General features: G+C 44.1%; 1 protein-coding gene across 1 annotated transcript; it reads left to right on the forward strand.

Moving 5' to 3' along the window:
- The first annotated feature begins 14,455 nt into the window (after positions 1 to 14,455).
- Positions 14,456 to 15,175, forward strand: LOC138869626 (uncharacterized). The gene is made up of 2 exons (XM_070147260.1): positions 14,456 to 14,741; positions 14,829 to 15,175. The coding sequence occupies exons 1-2, from the start codon at positions 14,456 to 14,458 to the stop codon at positions 15,173 to 15,175; spliced, it is 633 nt and encodes a 210-aa protein (XP_070003361.1).
- The last annotated feature ends 10,719 nt before the right edge of the window (positions 15,176 to 25,894 follow it).

A 25,894-nucleotide genomic window follows, 5' to 3' on the forward strand; every position in this document is an offset into this window, starting at 1 on the left:
GCTTCCTGGAGATCCTCGAGATCGGCTACCATCTCGGGACTTGCAATGGTGCCAATAGCTTCCTGGAGCCTATCTTTTTTAGTGGAGATCCTCGAGATCGGGTACCATTTCGGGACTTGTAATGATGCAAATGGCTTCTTGGAGCATATCTTTTTTAGTGGGGATCCTCGAGATCGGGTACCATCTCGAGACTTGGTTGATGCGGGGGTCTCCGACCCCGAAACGTCGTATGGCGGTATTAAGTATATGACAAGGTTATGAAATGACCTAGGCGATTTCGCCGACATATCTTCCCATGGCGATGAAAGCCCTAGCCAGTATTTTTAATCGGCCTTTAAGGCAGGCGGGTAGTCTCCGCTTTCTCCATATATAGGGTTGTCTTCACCTTTTTGGAGATTTCGCTGTTCTGAGTAGCTATCCTCTTTTATAGAGTTCTCCTTTCCTGCGTTAGGTCCTTTCTCATTTCAATTTTGATGCCCTTACTCAAGTTCCCGCTCCAATTCTTTAGTTTTACCACAGTCATGGCTGCTACGTCAGGGTCCGCTTGGCAAGGAGAAGGGAGCTCCGCTTTTGGGCATTTTGTTTCGGGAGGGAATCTCCCGTCAGAAAAGACTTCCAACGTTCGAGGTTATTGGGAGTATGCCTCGAATTTCATTTCTTTAATAGGAGAGGAGCACCATGATTTGGTGAGGAAAGATCGTGGACGGGGAGAAAAGGTAGCATTGCAAGTACCTTCCCCGGAGGAGAGTATCATGGGCCTTGCCGAGGGATTTTTAAACGTGTACACGTACCTTTACGCTGGGCCCCCTTGACGGGGTTGTGCTTGAATTCTGTCGAAAGTACCAGGTTACCCTGGTGCAGATTCACCCATCATTTTGGCGGGTAGTATTGATGATAAGGTTCTTTGCGGAAGAAGTAGGTCTTGAATTCACTCCTAGTCATCTCATCAGGCTGTATCGGCCCTTTCACCATCGAGACCTACTGACCTTGCGATGCTGGTCGACCACGCATTTCGTTATTGATGATGAAGAAGACGGAGATCGGGGATGGATGTGCCAATTTGTCCGAGTATGGACTATCGATATTATTCTAGTGGAGTTTCTGCCATTTCCTGAGGAATGGAATTTTACACATAAGTGGTACACTCGTGCCTTCGTAGTCTTGTTTATGGCGAAGGCGGGCTCCGTAAATGTGCCTTCTTTTCCTTTTTTGTAGCAATTTCATAGATGTTGTGCAATGTCCCCGACCTGCAGGATTGGGCTCAAAAGTTGGCGATCCACTCGACTTATAATGAGTGTAAGTGGCGAGATTTATCTAAAGATAGGTGGGAGGCAAAACACCATGGTACATGCTATGTGATTTGCTCCCCCCTTTCTCTCGGAAGGGTGCTTTTTCTTTCTGTATACTAACTCTATCATCGTAGGCATTGGGGAGTCCTTTAAAGTGAGGTCGTGCCCTTTAGGAGAGGGGGAAGGATTGCCGGCTTCAGCACCGAGGGATGATGATAATAGCATTAAGAAAAAAGGGGCTTTGCAGGGCGATGATGATTATAGCAAGACGGGTCCGGCCCGAAGGCTCAGAGAGGGCGTATCAGCCGAGCCTACAGCACCCGGGATCTCTGGCTTTAGAGACACGGTGTCCCTCCTCCGCTGTCATCTTCCTTTACCGCCGAAGGTACTTCGAGGAATGAAATTTCTCCGTTGCGGGCTTCTTCTCCCGTTGAAGGTACTTCGAGGGGTGTTCGACACCAAATGACGCATATATCGGGAGATCGTGCCCCAAACCGGGGCGGTTCTAACGGGGTAGATAGAGTTAGACTAGTAGATGTGCGCTCAACTTTCGAGGAAGCCCAACGGCTTTACTTTGAGGTAGGTTTTGGTCGTTCGTACTGGTTTTGTAGCTTTGTAATTTTCACTTTCTTACCATGTTTCTCTTCCGCAGAATTTTAACAAGCTCAAGTCTAAGCTGCTTCGCCGTGAGGCCAGGCAATGAAAAGCCATAGATGGGGAGAAATTCCTCAGGCTCCTTTGTGATGAAAAGGAATATGAGTTGGCACACTTGCGGTACGAGGCGAGTCGCAGTTTGAACTACGAGAGCTACCTCGAGGAGAAGGTAACTTCTGTTTCAAGGGAGTGTGTATTTCTTCTTCTAACTTCTGAGGCTAATGTTTTGTTTACTTCAGTTGTAGAAAAAGACGGAGGACCTGGAGCGTCTTCGGAATGAAGCTGGCCGAGCCAAGCGCGAGTACGATGAGTTAAAAGCTCAGGCGGACGTTCAGGCTTCAGCGGGGAAGAGTGCTCTAGCTAAAGCCTCCGCCTTTGAGGTTCAACTCCGCTTAGCTCGTGATAATAGCTTGGCTCTAATAGATAGGATTACAAAGCTCGAGTCTGAGCTTTTGAAGATAAAGGCCGAGGTTGTGGATGCCCGGGCTAAAGCCGTAATGAGACAAACTAAGGTTGACAAGAAAGTGGCGGTCTATTTGAAGGACGCTGTCGACGCCCAAACTGAGCTGAGAAAGACTCTTGACCGCGAGGGCAGGAGCAAGGAATACGCTCTGTGTAAATCTCTAAGGGAAACCCTCGAGGAGATCCATGCTAGGGGTTTTGACCTCTCGAAAGAGGTGAAGCGAGCAAAGGCGGACAAACATGGCGCTAAGTCACTTCTGTCCGACGCCGAGGATATGGAGGATAAGTCCAACGGGCCATAGTCCCCAAAGGGGACGTATATTTCCCTTTCTGTTTATGTTCATGGTACTTTCAAAGTACGTTATAAATGGAACTTTTATTTTCTTGCATATATGTATAAAAGGAAAACCTCGCGGCTTATTTATCCTGCATTTCTTTTTGCCTCGATTTTAGCTAGATGAAATGGTCCTTGAGTTAAAAGGAACCCTTAGATTCATGGTATGGCCCTGGGGCTCATTAGGATGGCCCGTAGGCTCTTACGCGCTTGGTTGATACGACCTTTTAGTATAAGCCGGCATTCGACCTCTTATGCTTGTGCTCTTAGGCATGTTTGGTCAACTATTTTGGGTTCAGTCTCCGAGTCGGGTATCAACTCGAGCTCATTCGACCCTCAAGTTTTTGAATTTCAAGTTGGCCCTTAGTCTCTTATGCGTTGGGTCGGTACGACCTTTTGTTTGGGCTGGCGATAGTGGCTCTTACGCTTTGGGTATATGCGACCCTTTATGTGGGCTGGCGATAGTGGCTCTTACGCTTTGGGTCGATGTGACCTTTTATATGAGCTAGCGTTAGTGGCTCTTACGCTTTGGGTCAATGCGACCTTTTATGTGAGCTGGCGACAGAGGCTATTACGCTTTGGGTGGATGCGACCTCTAATATAGGCTTTATTTTTCCCTCGATAAGGATTTTTTGGAATAATGTTTGCCTGACTCTTCGACGGTTTGATATGAACCTCGATTGTAAGTCTTTATATGGTGATGATCGAGCACCTCGAGAGGTTTGGCTCGGTGGCTGAGTATCTCAAATCATTATAGTGGGAGCTGACATGGTCGAATCTCTTTTGCCTATGTCGAGGGTAGCCTGTTTAACCGGTTCTTTTCAAAGTACATTCGAAGTAATTGAAGGCCTGTGATTCTATAGCGACAGTCGGGCGTTCCCGAGTCGCATTAGTTTTGCTGGTACAACCTTGTGACCGTAGTCATTTGTGTTTGGCCGGAGCCTTTCAGTCTCGAATGAAGTAGTTTCGGCGTCTATATCGAGGGCATGCCTTTTTAGGGGTCTTACAAGTTTGATATATAGCCTTAACTTTGAGATCGGTTTTATGCCTTTAGTAAGGTCTTACAAGTTTTACATGCCTTTAAGGTCTTACAGTTTTTGATACTTGGTACAAGTATGGTTAATACCGCTTGAGGTCTTACAAATATTGTTGTTGCCTTATGTAGGTCTTATAAGACCGAGTCTGCCCACTTGGGGTCTTATGGCCTCAGGTTTTGATAAGTCGAGGGACATGGCGATTGACGGAAGTCCCCGAGTCATCGAGGATTTCCCGGTTCGGGAGACATTACTTTTAAACTTGGCATTGCCTCATTGAGGGCTTATGATTTCAGAGTTTCCGACCTAGAGGTCATGTGGCCTTGAGTTTTTGACGCCAGTCCCCAAGTGTTCGGGGCATTTTTGGCTCTGGAGCCGTTTTGTGATCTTGTTGTTGCCTCATTGAGGGCTCATGGGTTTGAAGCTCTGACCCGGGGGTCATATTGTTTCGAGTTGTCGACGCCGGTCCCCAAGTATTCAGGACGTTTTTGGCTCTGGGGCCGTTTTTCGCAAAAATGTCGAGCTTCCTTAAAACACAAAATGCTTTTGAGAAGTATTCTTTGATTATTTGGTACAAGTATACACATTTTTGCTGTTTTGGGCTCGGTTGTTCTATGCGGACATGGTTCGTTTGATCGTTTGGCCCGGTACATTATTTCCCTATCGAGACCCCACTTAACGTATCTTGGCTTCTCCGAGTAGGTGACCTTCCAAGGGGATGCCCCCCCAGTATTTGAGGTTGATTGCGAAATAAGCCTTGAATACTTGTTGGGTCTTCTTTAGGTAGCATATAGATGTTGCCTCATTAAAAACCTTGCGGGTAAAACCCTTCTTGGGATAAAAAACATGGTCGAAGAAAAGAGTTCAACGCATGCTTTTGAAACCTTAGGCCTTCGAGTTGGGAAGCACTTCGGTCATTTCGATCGGATACCTGCATTCAGGTTAGTATAAAATGTAACTAAAAAAGGGAGATGACCATACCTTAGTGCTGACAGCGCTTCAGACCTCGATGCGATTCAGTCGCTTGCTATGAGGACTCGATACAGTCTTTTACTTTGTTCAATCGGGCGTAGCTGAGAATGTAACTTGTTATTGCTATTTTATTGTTTGCCTATCCTTTGGCTCCTTTGGTGGTGGAGGCATTGGTGTCGGTGCTACATCATGCACCGCCAACATTTCCTTTACAGCATGATTCTCCCCGTAGATGGTTTTTATCCCATCCTTTGTCGTGAATTTCATTATTTGATAGAGGGTGGATGGTACTGCTCTCATGCGGTGTATCCACGTCCTTCCGAGCAAGGCGTTGTATCTCATGTCTCATTCGATGACATGGAATTTGGCATTTTGGGTTGTGCCGACCACATTGATTGGGAGGGTGATTTCCCCTTTCATTGTTTCGCTCGCCATGTTGAATCCGTTGAGGACTCAAGAGTTGGGCACGATTTGGTCAAGCAGTTCGAGCTGCTCTACCACCCTCGACCTGATGATGTTGGCCGATCTACTTGGATCCACAAGTACACGTTTAATTTGAAATGTATTTACAAGGAAAGAGATTACCAGTGCGTCGTTGTGGGGTTGAGACAAGGTCTCGATGTCCTCGTCGCTGAATGTAAGAGTATCCTCAGGTATATAACCTCGAGTTCACTTTTCTTTGGTTATGGATATTTTTGTTCTTCTGATCATGGGTTCTTGCGAGTCATCAATGCCTCCCAAGGTCATGTGGATGACATGTTGTGGCTCATCTGTTTCGTTATTCTTGGTCGCCTCTCTTTCCCAGAACTGATTTTTCGCCCGGTCGCTGAGGAATTATCGGAGGTGACCTTTGCTGAGTAGCCGGGCTACTTCTTCCCAGAGCTGGTGGCAATCCTCGATCCTGTGTCCATGCATGTTGTGAAATTCACACACTAGGTTATGATTTCTTTGCGAAGGATCTGATTGTACAGGCCTAGGCCACCTGGTGTCTTTGATTTTACTAATGGCAAACATGATGTATGATACATCGACGTTGAAGTTGTACTCTGACAAGCGACGTGCCTCTGTTGGCCCTATGTGCCTATCGAATCCAGCTCTGTTGGTGAGTCCCCGAGGATTCTGACCTCGGTCCATCCTTCGATCATTGTAGGGTATGTTGCGCCTCGGGGCGTTTCTCCTGTCTTTGGTGTATGGTTGGCACCTTTCGTTGTTTGGCTTTGGCTCATTCGCTAGAAGCCTGCTTAGGTATACCAAGCCCGAGGGGGCTCCTAGTTGGGCATCCTCGACCCTGATTTTTGATTGATATCGGTTGTGCACGTCCGACCAGGTCACGATGGGATATTCAACCAGATTTTATTTCAACTGCTTCGAAACCATCGAGCTTCATTCATTCAGACCTTGAGTGAAGGCCTGCACTGCCCAGTTGTTGGATACTGGTGGTAGTTCCATTCGTTCCATTTGAAAGCAAGATACAAACTTTCGTAGCATCTCATTCTCCCTCTGCTTGATCTTGAAGACGTTAGATTTCCTTGTTGCTACTTTGAAGGCACCAGCATGTACCTTAATGAAAGAATATGCTAGCATGGCAAATGAATCTATCGAGTTTGGGTCCAGGTTGTGATACCACATCATTGCCCCTTTAGAAAGTGTTTCCCTGAACTTCTTCAGTTTGACGGACTCGATCTCGCCGTCTTTTAGGTTGTTGTCCTTTACTGCACAAGTGTAAGCAGTAACGTGCTCATTGAGGTCGGAGGCTCCGTTATACTTCGGAAGGTTGGCATTCTAAACTTCTTTGGAATGGGTTTTGGAGTCGCTTCCTCTAGGAACGAGCTTTGTACGAACTTCTTTGAATCCACACCTTTCAGGTTCGGGGGTGCGCCCGGAATTTGGTCGACCCTGGAGTTGTAGGTCTCAACCTTTTTGTCGTTGGCTTCTATCTTCTTCTTTCCCGACTCGATCCTCTTTGTGAGGTCCTCGAGCATCTTTATGATAACAGGGTCGGCTACCGACCCATTATTGCTTGATCTTTCTGGTGCCTGTTCGGTCCGAGGGGCTATTCCCGGGGACGCTATACTTGGGGTTTTTTGGTGACTCTACAGTTGAGTGATTGCCAGTTGTTGTGCCTACAACATCTCAAAAATAACGTGAAGGCTAACCTCATGTTCCTCCCGAGCTGGGGTTTTTCGGACTTCTTGTTGATCTCCTTGATGCACGCTCTTGTTAGTGTGGTAGCTTATATCGACATGTATGGCATCACGTGAAACTACGTCCATGGGAGTTATTTCTGGTGTATTCTCAGGGTTTCGTGGTGGTGCACCAACACCTGAAACATCCACACCATTCTCTCCATGGTTCTCAAGATTGTTGTTTACTGAGTTAGACATATTGACCTGAAATCAAAGATCTTGGACAAGAAAAAAAGTGAAAGATAACTTGCGTTATGTAGCTAAACCAGCAAGAAAATAATCACTATTATTTTTAGCCCCACGGTGGGCGCCAAACTGCTTACCGTGAAAATGGTAATAACAATTAAATTTGATTTTGTGATTCTAAAAATACGTGATCTATTTTTTTGCTAGTTGTTAGGCAATAGATGATAAAGTAAGAGATTAGAAAACAAGATTATATCTAGAAAATGATGTAATAGTCTAACCGATCGGCTGGAGATCGGGGCCTCGAGCCGTCGTATATGGGACCTCGAGGTCGAGTTGGGTGACCGACTTGGAGTGGTCGAGGGAGGAATAACAGTTACGAGAGCTATGACAGTGGCTCTTTATGATTAATGATAGGTAATAAATTAGGAACAATGGATAAAACGCAATAAATGTAAGCAATAAATGAGAGTAATGAGATCAAGAAAATATGTTAGAGAGCAGAGAGAATGTTCTTGTGTATTTAGTATTGAGCAACATGTATTTACAAAATGACAAGGATCCCCTTTATATATGAGGAAAAATCCCAACATAGTACAAATACATTTATTATAAAGATATGGAGATGGGACAACTAGTTGATGTCATGATTCGGGTTTGAACTTAGCTCACTAGGCTTTGTCTGCTCTAGTGATGCGCCTTGGGAACTCCCCACTTTCTCTCCGTAACTCTCGGTATGTGCTGCTCTGAGGTCGAGCATTGATGGCCCTCGAGGGATGAAACTTGACCGTGGTCTCGAGCCTTCGAGACATGCTTTCGAGGCATTGTAACTACGGAAGATTGGACCCTCCGATTTTATCGTATACAGATATCATCCACCTGCAATTATTTATAAGAGTGTCATAAGTCGCACAATCATGATTGATGTAAAAAATTACCTGTTGTATCTTGTTTGACTCAAAAGATATGGGAACATTTTTGAATAAATCAATCAAAAGAAAATGAAGGGGTAAATCTTAGCTAAGCATAGTAATCTCTAGAACAGAAGATAGACCAGGAAAATATAGAGGATAAGAACTTTTTATCTCCTTTTAAAGAAAAAACAACAATAATCCAGTCAGTCGTTTATGTAAGCAAGTTTACAGCAAGTATTATGAGTTGGGAAAGATGTCCCGAGAGACTTACTTGGTTGTTTTACGGTCTATATATATAAGGGACCCAACCCTTCTAAGCGCTAAAAGACAAGTTATAGGGAATATTCGAAATAATATTCCTAAGGTCCCCTAATGGGCCTGCCCTACTGCAAAGGTCGTACAACCTCTTGTTCGCCTTAAGTTCATCCTCTACAGGATGTCATACTTCGAGGATCTTGTCATTCGTCATACTCATCAACAGTCATGGTTGTTCAAATTTGGACCCACATAGTTAGTCCCTCCTCTTGTCGAGGTTGTAACTTGGTGCGTCCTCGATGAGCGGACACCATGAATTCTTACAGAGAAATTTGATCCTACGAGGCGTTACGGTCTGGCCAATGTCATCTTCACGTGCGTCATCATTACGCGTGTTTTCGAGACAGAGATTGATAGCTTGTTGCTCCAATTTTGGTGCCACTCTGTAACCTTCCGCTTCGATTCTGGCGCCACCCAATCCTATAAATAGGTGGAGGGTTTGTTTTTTCGAAAATTCTTGGCCATTTCATTTCTGATTACCCCTCCACATTTCTCCGAGCCTGCCCTGGCAACCTTCTACTTCTTCTTCTCACACTCTTTGTTCACAACTTCTTATTCTTCTCTTTTTTTTGCTGTGTCACTGCCTCTTTTAACGAAAGTATGCCAAGATCACATCGATCTCGTGAAGGGATTTCTGAGGCTTCCCCACTGTACATGGCCCCCCTTCAGGCGGTGGAGATATGGTGGTAAAAGAAAGTGATAGTCTTCCTACGGTGGAGGAGTTACTGCCGAGACACCCCATGTCTCGACGTCACTTCCTCAAAGATCCCCCTTATACTCCTACCCCTGTATTCTCTAAAGACAAAACAAGTTCACATTGATGCTCTTCGTGCAAAGTATGGCATTCCCGCTCACGTTGACATGGTTCCAGCGGGAGGGATTTCGTAGAGGTCCACAGACCTGGGTACTGCGTTTTCTACGAGTACCCTTTCATGATTGGCTGTTATTTTCCCCTCCTCCCATTAGCGGAAAAGTTTTGTAGGTTCTACAAAGTTTTCCCGACACAACTTTCACCATATACGCTTAAGATACTTCTGGTGTTGACAAAGTGTGCGGAGTTGGCGAAATGCGATGTTTCTATCCACCACCCTTTGCACCTGTTCTCAGCCAGCTTCCATATGGGTACTATGGTGCATTTGAGGCACCGTGGCACAAAAGTGCTGGTGGTTGGGACTAACGACCGAGCAAGTCGCAAGTTTTGGCATAAGTATTTCTTTGTCAAAACTGAACACATTGTTTTTGATTCCGCCAGGTTCCCGGAGCAATGGAAAGAGACTCGTAAGTGTCTCCACTCATTTTACTCTTCCTTCATCTATATCGTTATAGGGTTTGTTTGCTTCTCATTTGCAGCTATGGGAAGTTCGCCCCACCCTATTGCTGGCATAAAGGATTGGGTAGCCCGTCTGTTGCCCCATATAGTGGAAACCCAAGATTGGCCCGCCTTCATAAAATGTTATGGCCCGAGAGTTCCTTTTAGTAAATGTTTTCCCTTTACCACTTTGTTGGTTATATATCGTCGTCCATTGATTCGACTCTTCATGACGACAGGTCGAGGAGCTTCCAAGCGGAGGGTGCCAGTCCCTGCATTCCAATAGGTCATCGCTGCTATAGGAATGCAAATTACTTTGAATGAGTCTGTTCGAGGGGGTCATCCTCAATCAATTCAAGTAGAAGGTCCCTCTCGGGTCATGGTCGTGAGGGAGGAGGCTTCTTCAATACCGACCCCGCACCTCTTGGACGAATCCTTTAACGGGGACGAGTCATTGTCAAGAAAAAGAAGGGGAATGGAGCTTGGGAAGGATGTGGCCATGGACGCTAGTCGAAGTAGGGCATCGTAGACGGCACCTGTACCCACATTTATGGTCGACACCATTTTAGCGGGGAGATCTCGACAAATGGAAGTAATTTACCCAGGGGCCGGCTCCGTGCACTCCGCTGAGGGTGGCACATCATCCTATGTTGGAGAAGGCCGTCGTGTTGAGGGCGAAGGCTTAGTTCAGATGTCGACCCAGAGGACGTTCGCGAGTTCGTAGGTCGCCATACTCACGTGGAGGTCAGAGCAGAAGGATCTGATCGTCACATAGTTATCCTGGGGGACTACAACTTGTTGTTGAACTACGATCAAGTGGCGTATGTTTTAGCCCCTCTATGTGCTACCCCTAAAAACGAGGTGCTTAGGGCAATGAGAAACATGGATTTGTCCCAGAACATCGCCGGTATGGCCTTATAGGTAGGTGCTTTCTTTTCCTTTTCATCGTAGGCTTGCGTTGTGATTTTCGACCTGTATTTTTGTTTTTAACTTCTTCTTTTTTTGTGCTAGACCCTTATCATGGAGACCGAGAGTCGAGAAAGTAAGAGGATGACCATATACGGGAAGATGTATTCCAAGTATCAACAGTATCGCGCTACGCATTGTGCAATGACCGATATTTATAATCAGGACCCTGACTTTCAGTTGTTCCGTGAAGGACTCAAATAGAGGGAGGAACAACTAGCGCATGATAACTGGGGATTATGGTTCATTTTACACTCCTTCTTACTTGAGTTTTGATTAAAAATGTGTACAAAATAGTCCCAAAGGCTTACATGTTGTATTTGTTTGCAGGGTTTGGTAAAAAGGTGACAATTAGTCAAAATCAGCTCAAAAAGGAGTAAAGCATGCACAAGTACCAAGAACAAGTCCAGGCACAGTGGAACAGATCCACTGCGGCCGCATTCCATTTAGTGCGGTTCGCAGTGATGAGATTCAGAGAGTGAATAATCCGAAAACTCAAGCATTGCGGCCGCAAAGCATTTTATGCGGACCGCAATGGACTCATCGCGGCCGCACTCGATATTATGTGGTCCGCAATGATGGAGTTTGGAGATTTATTGCCAATGCGGTCTGTGGTCCTCTTTGTGCGGACTGCAGAAGAAGCCACCACAGACGCGGTGCATTTTACGCGGCCCGCGGTGGCCAAGTTCATAGAGCAGAGATTTAAAGCCAAAAGCCTCACCGCGGCCGCACTCGATTTTGTGCGGACCGCACTACTCCCGCATGGGTATTTTTGTCCAGAAAATTCGGCCTAGTATAAATACTTTCTTTTCTCATTTTTAGGTCATGAGTTGTAATCTGACTTTGAGCTGCGCTCATGAACAATAGCTCTTAACCATTTTGAGTAATTTTAGAGTAGTTTTATCATTGAATCTTCAAGTATTAGCTTGTAATTAAATTCTATGGGTTTTTCTTCATCTATTTCTTTATTTTCTTCTATTATCATGAGTAGCTAGACCCATTAGCTAAGGTTGTGGATCAACCCTAGTGTGGGTATTTGATGGGTTTTGAGTTTTAGGGCTTGAATGTCTATGGGTATTTGATATTTGGACTAATTTGTATTTTCCATGTTGAATTAGTGGTTGCAAACACTAATTTATGCCTTTTTGACTTGGGCTCTTCTTGAGAAAAAGAGCTTGAGTCTAGGAAAATTAGTCCAACAAGGAATTGAGGCGTATTCAAGAGATTGATAGCCCAATTAAAAGTTTAAACCTAGAGATAGTAATACCCAACTTGAACCTCAATTTGCACAAATTATCATACCCAATTGGTCTTGAGAAAGTCAATTAGGGCAAAATCACTCAAACTACCGAGAGGTACAGAGTGAGAAGTTTTGTGCATTGGTTATATCGTAATCCCCAACATACATGACAACCTAGCCTTAGACTTGAGAACCAGTCAAGTATCCACCTAGGAGAAAGTCACTTCCCTAGTGCCTCCTTAACTATTTAGACAACCTTTCAAGTATCTTACTCTTAGCTTAATTTAGCATCTTATTAGCATAATATTAGAAGTAATCAAAGACCAATGATGTTTGGAAGAGCAATTACACATCTCTAATTTAGATAGGAACCTAATTCCCATTTCTATCTCCCTGTGGAATTTGACCCCGTTCATCTCGGGTAAAAGCTGCTTCGACCACTCTCGCTACTTTGTAGTAGTGCAGGGTTGGAACCGATCACTTTTTAGCGCCATTGCCGGGGAGCTAACAGTTTTGGCTATCTATCTAAATAGTTTTGTGTATTGTTCTTCTTTCCTTCTGTGTTGCTAATTTGTGTGTGTCACAACTCCAGGTACAAAATGGCAGTAAACAACGCACCTCTTGGAGATCTTCCATTGGGGGAGGAGGTAGATGACAATATTGATGATGAGGTTCCTATTGTACCTCAAGGACAAAGGAAAGGCCGCCAGGCCAATGATAATATTCCAGACCCTTCCTCACCACCTCCAAGAGTGGCTCATCGAGTTCTACCCAACCAAGGATATGCAAGTGCAATTGTGTCGCCCCGGATCCGGGCGGGCAATTTTCAAATTACAAATGTGATGCTGACATTGCTAGAGAAACGTGGGTATTTCACGGGCGCTACTAACCATAATGCTTACAAACATCTCAAGGGTTTTGTGTATACCTATTGGGGGAGCAAGCAAACTAATGTGTCGGAGGATGCACTTCGGTTGATACTATTCCCTTTCTCACTTAGAGGGAAGGCATTGGATTGGCTTGAATGACTTCCCAACCATTCCATCACTACTTGGTATGGGTTGGCGGATAAATTCATTGCAAAGTTTTTCTCGCTGGGGCATATGGCAGCATTGCGAGATAAGATCTTAGCTTTCAAGCTGGAGCCCATCGAACCATTACATGAGATATGGTAGCGATATAGAACCATGGTAACGTAATGTCCCAACAATGATATGACTGAGGTAATGATCCAAAAGACTTTCTACCGGGGCATTAACACAATAAACCAGTGCATAGTGAACCAACTTGCTGGGTGTAATTTCATGAAGCTGTCTTATGATGAGGCTTGTGACATTCTTGATGAGATGGATGACACGTCCTCCGCTTGGCAAAGTAGAGCCAATGTGCCACAGGGTGATCCCATGGTCACTCACTTGCACAAAGAGCTACATGACCATGGGCAGGCTATAGCAGAGCTGACAACAACAATGAACCAGCTAGCAAAGGCATAGTTACAACAGGTTCAAAATCCACGCCAAGTAAATGCTATGGAGGGTGTCAACATGCTAGTGAACAAAAGAAGACAAAGAGGTCAATAGAACCAAGGGAGTTCAGATCAATTTGATTATGATTGTGGTGGATTCCAAGATGATGGTTATGATGGGTAGAATGAAGAAGTGCAATACGTGAATAAAGGCCAAAGGGGCAATTCTTCCAACCAACAACAATGTATACCCCAAGGCAATTGGGGCAATCAACAACAACAAGAGAATAGTAATTGGGGGAACAACAACCAAAATTCTAATTGGGGCAATCAGAACAATAATTAGAACAATCAGGGTAATTGGAATGGCAACAACAACAACTGGGGCGGTAACAACACTCAAGGTGGTTGGAACAATGGCAATCAGGGTAATTGGGGGCAAGGCTTTTAAAGGCCCCCAATGTATCAACAACCGAACAATCCACCCCCATTTCCATCCCAAGGTCTTAGTTCGTCCAACAATGAAATGGGGAGAATTGAAATGATCTTTGAACAGATGATAAAAAAGAATGCGGACTCTGATGCTCAGTTGGCTTCCCACAATACTTCAATCAGAAACTTGGAGGATCAATTAGGCCAAATATCACAATCTTTAAATACTCGCCCTAAGGGGGCTCTACCAAGTGATATGGTAGTTAACCCGAAGGGTAGGAACAATCATTTTATGGCGGTAACTACAAGAAGTGGAAGATGCGGTGATGTGAATGCCTCCAAACAAAAAGAAATTTTGAGTGATGAAGTTGAGTTGCAAGAAGATGAGATTCCTTTGGTGGTTGAAAATGTGATTAATGAGAACGTGAATGAGGAAGTGAGGACTGATATTCAAGATGCCTAGGCGGAGACTCAGAATGACGTGAACCCATCTAGGGAACACGTAATAGATATAACGGAAATAGTTGTGCCTAAATCCAAGACTCTTTTGCCAAGGCCACCTCCACTTTATCCTCAAAGGCTCGCGAAGCAGAAAAATGAGAATCAGTTTAAAAAGTTTATTGATATGATGAAGAGCTTATCCATTAATGTGCCTTTGGTGGAGGCTCTAGAACAAATGCTGGACTATGCTAAATTCATGAAGGACTTGGTGACAAAGAAAAGATCAATGGATTGTGAAACTATCAAGATGACCCAACAAGTTAGTACAATAATGCACTCAATAGCCCCGAAGCTAGAAGATCCCGATGCTTTCACCATTCCTTGTACCATTGGGAATGCGGACTTTGCAAAGGCTCTATGTGATTTGGGGGAAAGTATCAACTTGATGCCCTACTCAGATTTCAAGACTTTGGGTATTGGGCAACCAAGGTCGAGTTCCATGAGATTGCAAATGGCGGATAGAACTATGAAGAGACCATTGGGTATTATTGATGATGTTCTTGTCCGGGTGGACAAATTTATCTTGCCAGCTGATTTTGTGATCTTGGATTGTGAGGTAGATTATGAAGTTCCAATAATATTGGGAAGACCTTTCCTTGCTACTGGGAAGGCCTTAGTTGATGTGGAAGCAGGGAAACTCACCACCCGGGTGGGCGATGAGAAAGTAGTCTTTCATGTGTGCAAATCAATGAAGCAACCCAACAGTTCTGAGGTGTGCTCCTTTGTGGACCTTGTCATGACAGTGATAGTTGGTGATACTAGTTCAATTGAGGAACCTCTAGTGTTGAAGTTGAAGTCGTTGCCTCCACACCTCAGGTATGAATTCTTAGGCCCTGTTTCAACTTTGCCAGTTATTCTTTCCTCTTGTCTTACTAACATGCAGGTTGATAAGATATTAGCGGTGCTTCAAAAGTAGAAGAAGGCAATTGGATAGACCTTAGCTAACATTCGGGGGGATAAGCCCCGCATTCTGTATGCACAAGATTATTCTGGAAGATTATGCAAAGCCCTTCTTGGAAGATCAAAGGAGGTTGAACGAGGCAATGCAAAAAGTTGTGAAAAAGGAGGTGATCAAGTGGTTGGATGTCGGGGTTATGTACCCCATCTCTGATAGCTCTTGGACTTTGCCAGTGCAATGTGTGCCGAAGAAGGGTGGCATGACCGTGGTGGCAAATTCGCAAAATGAGTTGATTCCTACCAGGACAGTCACTGGGTGGAGGGTGTGCATGGATTACCGCAAGTTGAATAAAGTGACCTGCAAGGATCACTTTCCATTGCCTTTTTGTTGATCAGATGTTAGATCGACTTGCTGGGCGTGCCTTCTACTATTTCTTGGATGGGTATTCTGGATACAACCAAATCTTGATTGCGCCGGAAGATCAGGAAAAGACCACATTCACTTGTCTATATGGCACCTTTGCCTTTTCTAGGATGCCTCTTGGGTTGTGCAATGCGCCGACTACATTCCAGAGGTGTATGATGTCCATTTTCACCGACATGGTGGAAGATATTTTGGAGGTATTCATGGACGACTTTAGTGTTGTGGGTGATTCATTTGAAAAATGTTTGAAAAATCTTGATAGTGTTGGCCCATTGTGAAAAAACCAATATTGTTCTTAATTGGGAGAAATGCCACTTCATGGTTGAGGAAGGCATAGTTCTTGGGCATAAAATTTTAAAGCATGGTATAGAGGTGGACAAAGCAAAAATTGATGTCATTTCAAGGCTCCCTCCCCTATCTCTGTCAAGGGAGTTAGAAGTTTTTTTGGGCATGCGGGGTTCTACCGGAGATTTATCAAAAACTTTTCAAAGGTAGTGAATCCCTTATGAAAGTTATTGGAAAAAGATGCCAAGTTCGTATTCGATGAGAGATGTATACAAGACTTTGAACTTCTTAAGCACAAGTTGACCACCACTCTTATTATTACCTCACCCAATTGGAGCTTGCCTTTTGAGCTCATGTGTAATGCGAGCGATGTTGCGGTTGGGGAGGTTTTGGGTCAAAGAGTGAACAAAATGTTTCATCCGGTGTACTATGCGAACAAGACAATGAATGATGCTCAAGTGAACTATACGGTGACTGAGAAGGAGCTTTTGGCTATTGTGTTCACGATGGAGAAATTTCGGCCGTATCTCATGGGTGCCAAGGTCATAGTTCATACCGATCATGCCGCACTCTGGTACTTGATGATGAAGAAGGATTCCAAAGCTAGACTGATGCGATGGGTCTTGTTACTTCAAGAGTTTGATTTGGAGATTGTGGACCGGAAGGGTAGTGAAAACCAAGTGGCGGACCACTTGTCCCTCTTGGAGGAGGAGGGGAGGCCTCGTGATGGCCTAAAGATCAATGATTCATTTCCCGATGAGAAACTCCTTTCGGTGTCGGTAAATGGTATGCCATGGTTTGCGGACATTACTAATTTTCTTGTGACTGGTATAATCCTATGTGAGCTCTCTTCTAACCAAAGGAAGAAGCTCAAACGGGATAATTTGGATTTATATTGGGATGAGCAGTACTTGTTCAAGATCTGCACGAATGGTGTGATCCAAAGGTGTGTCCCAGAGGAGGAGCAATTGAGTATCTTAGAGGCTTGTCATTCCTTTCCCTATGGTGGCCATCATGGCGGGGCGAGGACGACTTCAAAAGTTCTTAGTTGCAGGTTTTATTGGCCAACTTTATACAAAGATGTAAGTGAACTTGTGAAGAGATGCGATGAATGTCAAAGAGCGGGTGGAATTTTGAAGAAAGATGAGATGCCTATCAATACCATTCTTGAAGTTGATATTTTTGATGTATGAGGCATTGATTTTTGGACCCTTTTGTTAGCTCGTATGGGAACACATACATTCTTGTGGCGGTTGACTATGTTTCAAAGTGGGTTGAAGTAGTGGCTTTACCTAACAATGAGGCCCGGAGTGTTGTTGCATTTCTCAAGAAGAGCATTTTTACAAGGTTTGGCACTCCTCGTGCAATCATAAGTGATGGGGGGTCTCATTTTTGTAATAGAGCTTTTGACATTTTGCTTGCAAAGTATGGTGTCAATCACAAAATTTCTACTCCTTATCATCCTCAAGCGAGTGGCCAAGATGAAGTCTCAAATAGGGAAATCAAGAGTATATTGTCAAAGAAGGTCAATGCAAATAGGACTAATTGGTCAAAGAAGTTGGATGATACTCTATGGGCTTATAGGACTACTTACAAGACTCCGATTAGTATGTCTCCGTATCGGTTGGTGTTTGGGAAAGCTTGCCATCTACCGGTTGAGTTAGAGCACAAGGCCATGTGGGCTTTGAGGAAGCTGAATCTTGAATGGGATATGGCAGCAAATCTTCGTATGGAGCAGCTTAATGAACTTGATGAATTCTGATTCCATGCCTGCTCCAGTTCGTCCTTGTACAAGGACAAGATGAAGTACCTTCATGATAAATATGCTCGTGGCAAGGAGTTCAAAGTAGGTAATTTGGTTCTCTTGTTCAACTCTCAGTTATGTCTGTTTTCGGGAAAGCTTAAGTCGAAATGGAGTGGACCTTTTAAGGTGGTGTTTGTGACTCCGTTTGGTGCACTTGACTTGAAGAACAAAAAGGGAGATTTTCAGAGTTAATGGACACAGGGTCAAGCACTACCTGGGCAAGATTGATGATAGCCACATGGTGGCACTGCTTCATTTAAAGTGATTTGATGGTAACCTGCGTCGTGCCACAACGTTAAATCAGGCACTTCTTAGGAGGCAACCCATGTGTCTTTCTTTTTGTTTTTCTTTGGTTTTCTTTGTAGTATAGAATTTTCTTTTGGACTAACTGGTTGTGAGATGTTGTAGGATTGTTTTGATGCAATGCAGGACCAAGTGGGAAAAAATGCACACACTCTGAAGTTTGTAATGCGGACCGCGATCCATTTTATGCGGCCGTAAAGGCCTTAGTGCGGGGGTAACAATTCAATGCGGACCGCAGGGTTAATTGGTCAAAAATGAGGAGTCTCTGAAGTTTTCCACGCGGCCACAATGAATTTTGTGCGGTCCGTGGTGGACCACTGCGGTCGCATTGCATTTCTCGCGGTCCGCAGTGGACATCTCCCCAGTACCTCTTGTTTCTGGTTACTGCGGACCGCGGTGCCATTTTGTGCGGTCCGCGGTGGGTAGGTGAGATGGGACCTAGTTCTTTTTTCTATAAATAGGACCTAAGTCCCTCATTTCAAACTTTTCGACCCTTTGCTCTCTAATAGAAAAAAGTTACTGTTCATACAAGCCCTAATTGCACGATTTCATTCACTCACTGTCAATCATCTGTGTTGCATCTCACTAACCGGTAATCTTAATTTTTCCATAGTTTTTAACTTTGTTGTTTTCTTTTAATTAGCTAGTTTTTCTTCTTTTTCTTCCCGTTTTCCTGCAATTCTGTATCGTAGGTTTGTTTCATCATGCTGGGATTAGGGTTAATTAGTGATAACTAAGGACTAAACACCTAAGGAATTAATAATATATGATTGTAGGATTAAATTGAGAAAAAATTTGAACCCTAGGTTGGTATTGTTGTTGGGTGTTTACCGCGGATCGCGGTGGATTTTGTGCGGTCTGTGGTGCTTCTGTGCGGTTCGCAATGCTATTTTGTGCAGACCACGGTGGTGAAACTTCTGAAAGTTGATGATTGAGGACCGCGACCGCGATGGATTTTGTGCGGTCCGCGGTGCCTCAATGCGGACCACAATTCATTTTGTGCGATCCACGGTGCCTAGAATCAGAGAGTGGGTAGTCTGATCCCCACTTCAGTGCGGACCGCGGTGCATTTTGTGCAGTCCTCTGTAGCATTTTTGTGTCCACACTTCATTTTGTGCGGTCCGCAGTCTGCAATTCTGACTGTTTGCAATTTATTTTCTGCACTGTTTCATATGTTACTGGATACTAACAAGAGTAGAATGTGTCCTCTTTGCAGATCATGGTGAAATCATGAGGCAGAGGCGATAAACAAAAAGGGAAAGGAGAGTCCTCCCGAGGTAGGGGACGAGGCATGATTAGATTGACCCGCAAGCCCGACAAGCCATCAAAAATACCAGAAAGATCATAAGGGCTGCTGATAGAGCTATTTACCACTCGGGGAGTGAGTATGTGCCCTTCCGGGAGGCGTCTGACTCAGGCTCCGTGCCAGAATATGTTTTTGACTGGTTGGAGAGGAACATATTGAGGGATACACCTCCGGGCTCTCCTACTACCCAAGCATCAGTGCATATATCTTCTGAGTTATCTGAGGGCTCAGCTGCAGGAAGTGACAATGAATATTCCACCTCGCCTACAACTTCACTATCCGGAGAGGATCCCGTAGAAAAAGAAGGAGAAGAAGAAGTAGGAGGGGTGAGCCCCAGGTAGGAGGGGTAGAGAGAACCAGGAACCCGAAGGCATGGCAAGACATGTTTGTGAATGAAGTGGCCTACCACAAGTTCAGAGAATTGTAGCTGAGAGAAAGTTAATACCTGAGAGGAAATTCATCACACGGGACCTTTTGCCTCATAACCCAAATGTGTTGAGGCAGTTCAAAGAGAGAGCAGGCTGGGACTACTTCATAGGACATATGGAAGATGCCAATGAGCACTTAGTCAAGGAGTTCTACACCAATGTTGCCCACATCAAAAAGGGTACCACAGTGACTAAGGTGCGAAATCTGAAAGTGAAATTTGATGGAAAGATGATAAATGACTACCTGGGCTTCCTGGAGGAGGATGAAACCTTTTACTTAGACAAGGTAGCTTTGGGGGAGGATGCCCGTCCGTGGCTAGCTAAGTACTTGGAAATCCCAGGTACCACCCCAGCATGGTTGACAGCGGGGGTAAAAATTCTAAGAAGAACCCTTAACTTCGAAGCAAAAGGGTGGGAAACATTTGTTTGTAGCAGGCTTGACCCCACCACTCACAACAACTCACTTCCTATCTCCCGGGAGATATTGGTGGCATCGATCATGGCTAGGTACCCGATCAACATCAGAAATGTGATGTCTAGGGTGATTACACGGGTGGTGAACGAAGGTGATAGATCCTACACCTTCCCCAATTTACTTACCATGTACTTTGAGGATCTAGATGTGGAGAAGAGGAGATTTGATGTGAAAGTGCAAGCAAAGGCACCGTTCTCCTGGTACAGCACCAAGGGTCCTGACAACGCCAAGGACCCTAAGGGCAAAGCCACTACTTCAACTGGCCAGTCTAAAGATCCAATAGCAGTAGTCGCTCCTACTCAACCTCCCTATGCCACACTAGACATGGCCCAGGACCCTCCACTTCTACAGTTCCGGAGATCCCCTCATCCATAGCATATCCTTTGACTGCCCACCGCCTGAGCCAGACCCTTGCCAGTATCAATAATTAGATGCACACAACCACTTCTAAGCTGTCTATACTATATACTTCGGTGGCATCCCAGTCTGCACCTCCTCCGCCATAGGTCCCACAGTTAGTCGAGGACACTCTCAAGGAGCTTCTGGACAACCAGAAGAAGCTCCTAGAGAACCAGAAATTGATCATGGATGTTGTTGATTCTCATGGAAAGGCATTGAAGGATCTTGCTAAGGAGGCAAAGAAAATGAGAAAGACGCGTGCTTCAAAGGAGTCGGTGAAGGAGTTAAGAGTGGAGGTAGAGAGGTTGAAGGCTGATCACTTGCCTCTGGATATTTTATTGCATGACCCGGACCCAGCAGCCTAGCCTTAGCCAGAGCAGGAGACAGAGAGGCCACCCAAGAGGAAGAGGGTGATTTCTCGTACGGATGGTGTTGTTATAGAGTTAGAGGACCCGTAGGGAGGTTCCTCTAGCCACCCTCAGATTCTAGTACTGGCCCAAGACTCAGTACATGCCCAGGTCCCAGTGGAGACATAGATTACAGGGAGCCAGTCACAGGTTCCCAAGCAGACCGAGGACCCAAGGACCCAGACTCAGGATCCTATGCAGACGGAGGGCCAATAAGGAGTTTCTTTTTCCTCTCTATCTTTTCTTGTGCTTATTTTGGGTAGTTAGTATTGAGGACAATGCTAGCTTTCATTTGAGGGAGTAGCCCTATTTGGATGGCTGTATATATGACATTACCTTTTTCTTTATGCTTTCTTTTTACCTTTGGTATGTATATAATTTTATCATTTTATTGTACTTTTTACTTTTGGTCTATATATAAAGTTGCATTCTAATGTATATATTCATTCTCCCTTAGGTATATTCGACTTAATCCCCTTTTGTGTATATTCATTTTACTTTCTGTACTTTTTACTTACATAGTTTCTTATTTTATTTTTGTAGCTTCTTGTTTTGAGTTTTTGCGTGCAATAAGCCTTTGATTTTCTTAATGCCACGGTTCTTTCCAAAGGTGGAATTTGTATGAACTGGGTGGCTCTTCCCGATGATGGATGACATGACAACCTTCTTAAGGGTTTGAGTTTGTCTTCTTTTTGCTTTTTGTGTAAATAATAGCTAGTGAGTAATGGTGTCTCAGGCAAAGCTTCACTTGGGCCTAACACATTTTCCTTTGATACTATGATCAAAAACAAATTGTTGTGTATAGGATGGTGAAAGTAGTGACCTTGAGACTCTTGTATTGGCCGATAATCATCAAGTGATTTTTCGGGACCATTGTGTTGCTCAAATCTTAGCTAAGGTTTTTGTGGGCCCCCGACTCTATCTCTTTAACAATCCCATAGCTTGTGTGGTGAGAAGTTGAATTGCAAGTCCAAGTCCCGGGCCATTAGTCTAGAACTTGCCCTGAATGTTTGTCTAGGAGAAATCCTAAGTGTAATTTAACTTGAGACGTGATTATAGGCTCTCCTTGATCCGAATGATGTATTGAACACTTCCATATCCTACCAATGATAATATCCCTAGTCAACCCTTTTGAGCCATAGACCTTTTTCTTTCACAAACCATGATACAAGCCTTTACCCGTTCTAAAAATACCCTCTCTTGGCACCCGTTCTTTTCTTAGCACAAGGCAAAAGCATAAGTTTGGAGGGAGAGACGAGGAATGCAACAAAGTGGAAAAAAGGTACAAAATGAAGAAAAGGAAAGACAATGAAAAAAAAAAGAATGATCAATGTAGAAAAAAATGAAGGGATTCAATAAAAGTAAAGAGATGAAAGGTGTGGAAAGTTGAGAAAAGAGAAAGATTTAAAATGAACAAGAAAGAGTGACAACGTGTCTCTCTAACCTCTTAGAAATAATTTAAATGACTTAAAAAGTAAAGTGAATATGTGCCGAAATGAAACAAATTAAAGTGCTAAAGGGAAGATGGAACCTACTTAGACCAAACACTTCCTACCCTGAACCAAAAGCCTTCACTATATCTCCACAAAAGCCCTATATGATCTTGAGTTGAATAAAGCTTACATTAGTGGTGACTTACATAAAGGGCAAACTTATGGTACTTAGAGCCAGACTTGTGACCTTTCTTTGAGAGAGATGAGTGTGTTTCACTATCCTTGTTTTGAGTGCTACAATCTAAAAGTGAGGTTTGCTGAGGGAGAGTTGAGGAGTATGAGTTTGGGTTCCACAATGTCCAAAGTAGTAAAAAGAGTTTCTTTGATGGGTTGAGTCAACTCTTGATGCTCTTGTATCCCAATTGAATTGAGGGTAATTATTAGTCCCAATTGATGCTAGATGAGGTCACTTTAGGTCGGCTGAATTTTCTTGTATTTACTCTTAAGGTGTGGGTCTTATTTTATTTTTTTGAGGACAAGCAAAAGCATAAGTTGGGGGGGGGGGAGTTGATAACTAGGGATTATGGTTCATTTTACACTCCTTCTTACTTGAGTTTTGATTAAAAATATGTACAAAATAGTAAAGGCTTACATGTTGTACTTGTTTGTAGGGTTTGGTCAAAAAGGTGACAATTAGTCAAAACTATCTCAAAAATGAGTTAAATATGCACAAGTACCAAGAACAAGTCCAGGCACAGTGCAACAGGTCCACTTCGGCCGCATTCCATTTGGTGCGGCCTGTAGTGAGGAGATTCAGAGAGTGCATAATTCAGAAACTCAAACATTGCGGCCGCAAAGCATTTTATGCGGACTTCAATGGACTCACCACGGCCGCACTCGATATTGTGTGATCCGCAATGATGGAGTTCAGAGAGTTGGAGTTTGGAGATTTATTGCTAATGTGGTCCGCGGTCCTCTTTGTGTGGACCGCAGATGAAGCCACTGCGGTCGCGGTGCATTTTATGTGGCCCGCGGTGGTCAAGTTCAGAGAGCAGAGATTTAAAGCCAAAAGCCTCCCGCGGCCGCACTCGATTTTGTACGGACCGCACTATCCCCGCAGGGGTATTTTTGTCCAAAAAATTCAGCCTAGTATAAATACTTTCTTTTCCTATTTTTAGGTAATGAGTTGTAATCTGACTTTGAGCTGCACTCGTGAACAGTAGTTCTTAACCATTTTGAGTAATTTTAGAGTAGTTTTATCATTGAATCTTCAAGTATTAGCTTGTAATTAAATCTTATGGATTTTTATTCATCTATTTCTTTGCTTTTTTCTATTATCATGAGTAGCTAGACCCATTAGCTAGGGTTGTGACTCAACCCTAGTGTGGGTATTTGATGGGTTTTGAATTTTAGGGCTTGAATGTCTATGGGTATTTGATATTTGGACTAATTTGTACTTTCCATGTTGAATTAGTGGTTGCAAACACTAATTTGTGCTTTTTTGACTTGGGCTCTTCTTGAGAAAGAGAGCTTGAGTCTAGGAAAATTAGTCCAACAAGGAATTGGGGCATATTCAAGAGATTGATAGCCCCAATTAAAGGGTTAAACCTAGAGATAGTAGTACCCGACTTGAACCTCAATTGCTTGCACAAATTACCATACCCAATTGGTATTGAGAAAGTCAATTAGGACAAAATCACTCAAACTATCGAGAGGTATAGAGTGAGAAGTTTCGTGCATTGGTTATATCGTAATCTCCAACATGACAACCTAGCCTTAGACTTGAGAACTCGCCACGTATCCACCTAGGAGAAAGTCACTTCCCTAGTGCCTCCTTAATTATTTAGACAACCTTTCAAGTATCTTACTCTTAGCTTAATTTAGCATCTTATTAGCATAATATTAGAAGTAATCAAAAGATCAATGATGTTTGGAAGAGCAATTAAGAGCAGTTACACATCTCTAATTTAGATAGGAACCCAATTCCCATTTCTATCTCCATGTGGAATTGGACCCCGATCATCTCGGGTAAAACCTACTTCGACCACTCTCGCTACTTTGTAGTAGTGCAGGGTTAGCACCAATCGCTTTTTAAAGGTCGAGGAGATGAGGAGCTTATGAAGGCTGTCACCCGTAATAGTGAACTTGAGGCCTCCCTTAAGGTGAAGGAGGATGAGCTTGAGTTAAGCAGGGGGTGATGGCCAAGAATGCAGACTTACAAGCAAAGGTGGCCAGTTTGACCGTTGAATTAGATAAGAAGGCGGTAGAGATTGAAGGGATTAAGGGTGAACTGAGCATCAATGCTGATAAGCTGACGACGACTATTTCTGGATCAGCGATCTTGGAGAATACCCTCTGTGTTTGTAGGTCGGAGCTGACCGAGGAGAAGAATGCCTCTAAGCTTAAGGTCGCGGGGCTTGAGGGGCGTGTTAAGGAGTTGGAGGCGGAGCTATTTGTATTGAATGGACAACTGGCCTCGCTGAGAGCGGAGGATGCAAGTTGACTCTCACAACCTTCTACGTCTTGTGCTTAGGCCGATCTGATTGTTCCTTGTCGTTTATATGAGTTATGGGTCCATGTTGAGGCCCGATTTGACGTATACAAGGCTTTTCACACCGAGAGGAGGGCAGCTAAAGCGGAACTTCAGGTCGTGCATACCGAAGCCCGTGCAACTCGTAAGGCATGCGGGTATGATCCTCTTACACCTGATGGGGATGATATCAACTATGATGATGTGAACCATCTTGCTTCGGACTCTTGGCACGAAGATGCGTACCCAACCGGGGATGACGTGTAATATTTTATTTGTATTTACTTTTTGTTTTGGGACTTTTGTAGGGGGCATGCTTGAGCCAGTTGTAAAGATAGGTGTAAGTAACATTTTGATGCAATGTAGAATTTATTTTGTCGATTAAGTGGTGCTCTTTGCAATATCTATGGTATCCGGGATACCTGTCGAACTGTTAAGTCAATTTAGCTTTGGATGAGGTCGATTCCTTTTTTCTTTTGGCAGTGGCTTTAGCCTTTAGGGTGCTACTTTCGAATGATCATCGAAGTGGCATCCCTTCGTAGTTCGAGTGAGGTCAAACTCACATTTTTATCGATGGACTTGGCCATTAGGATGTTGCTTTGAATTATCGTCGAAGTAAGATCCCATCTTAGTTCGAACGAGGTCGAACTCACATTTTCGTTGATGGCCTTGGCCATTGCGATGTTGCTTCGAACTGTCGTCGAAGTAAGATCCCATCTTAGTTCGAATGAGGTCGAACTCACATTTTCGTCGATGACCTTGGCCATTGGGATGTTGCTTCGAACTGTCATCGAAGTAAGATCCCGTCGTAGTTCGAACGAGGTTGAACTCACATTTTCGTCGATGGCCTTGGCCATTGGGATGTTGCTTCGAACTGTCATCGAAGTAGGATCCCATCGTAGTTTGAATGAGGTTGAACTCATATTTTCGTCGATGGCCTTGGC

This window comes from Nicotiana sylvestris, chromosome 5 (assembly GCF_000393655.2).
Source record: "Nicotiana sylvestris chromosome 5, ASM39365v2, whole genome shotgun sequence".
Classification (NCBI taxonomy): Eukaryota; Viridiplantae; Streptophyta; class Magnoliopsida; order Solanales; family Solanaceae; genus Nicotiana; species Nicotiana sylvestris.

What these genes read in the sequence shown, in the direction of transcription:
- LOC138869626 (XM_070147260.1), top strand. Translation starts at nt 14,456, where the DNA reads ATGAAGGACTTGGTGACAAAGAAAAGATCAATGGATTGTGAAACTATC. An exon ending in AACTATGAAGAGACCATTGG is followed by an intron (nt 14,742 to 14,828) that starts GTATTATTGATG and finishes TAGATTATGAAG; the next exon opens with TTCCAATAATATTGGGAAGA.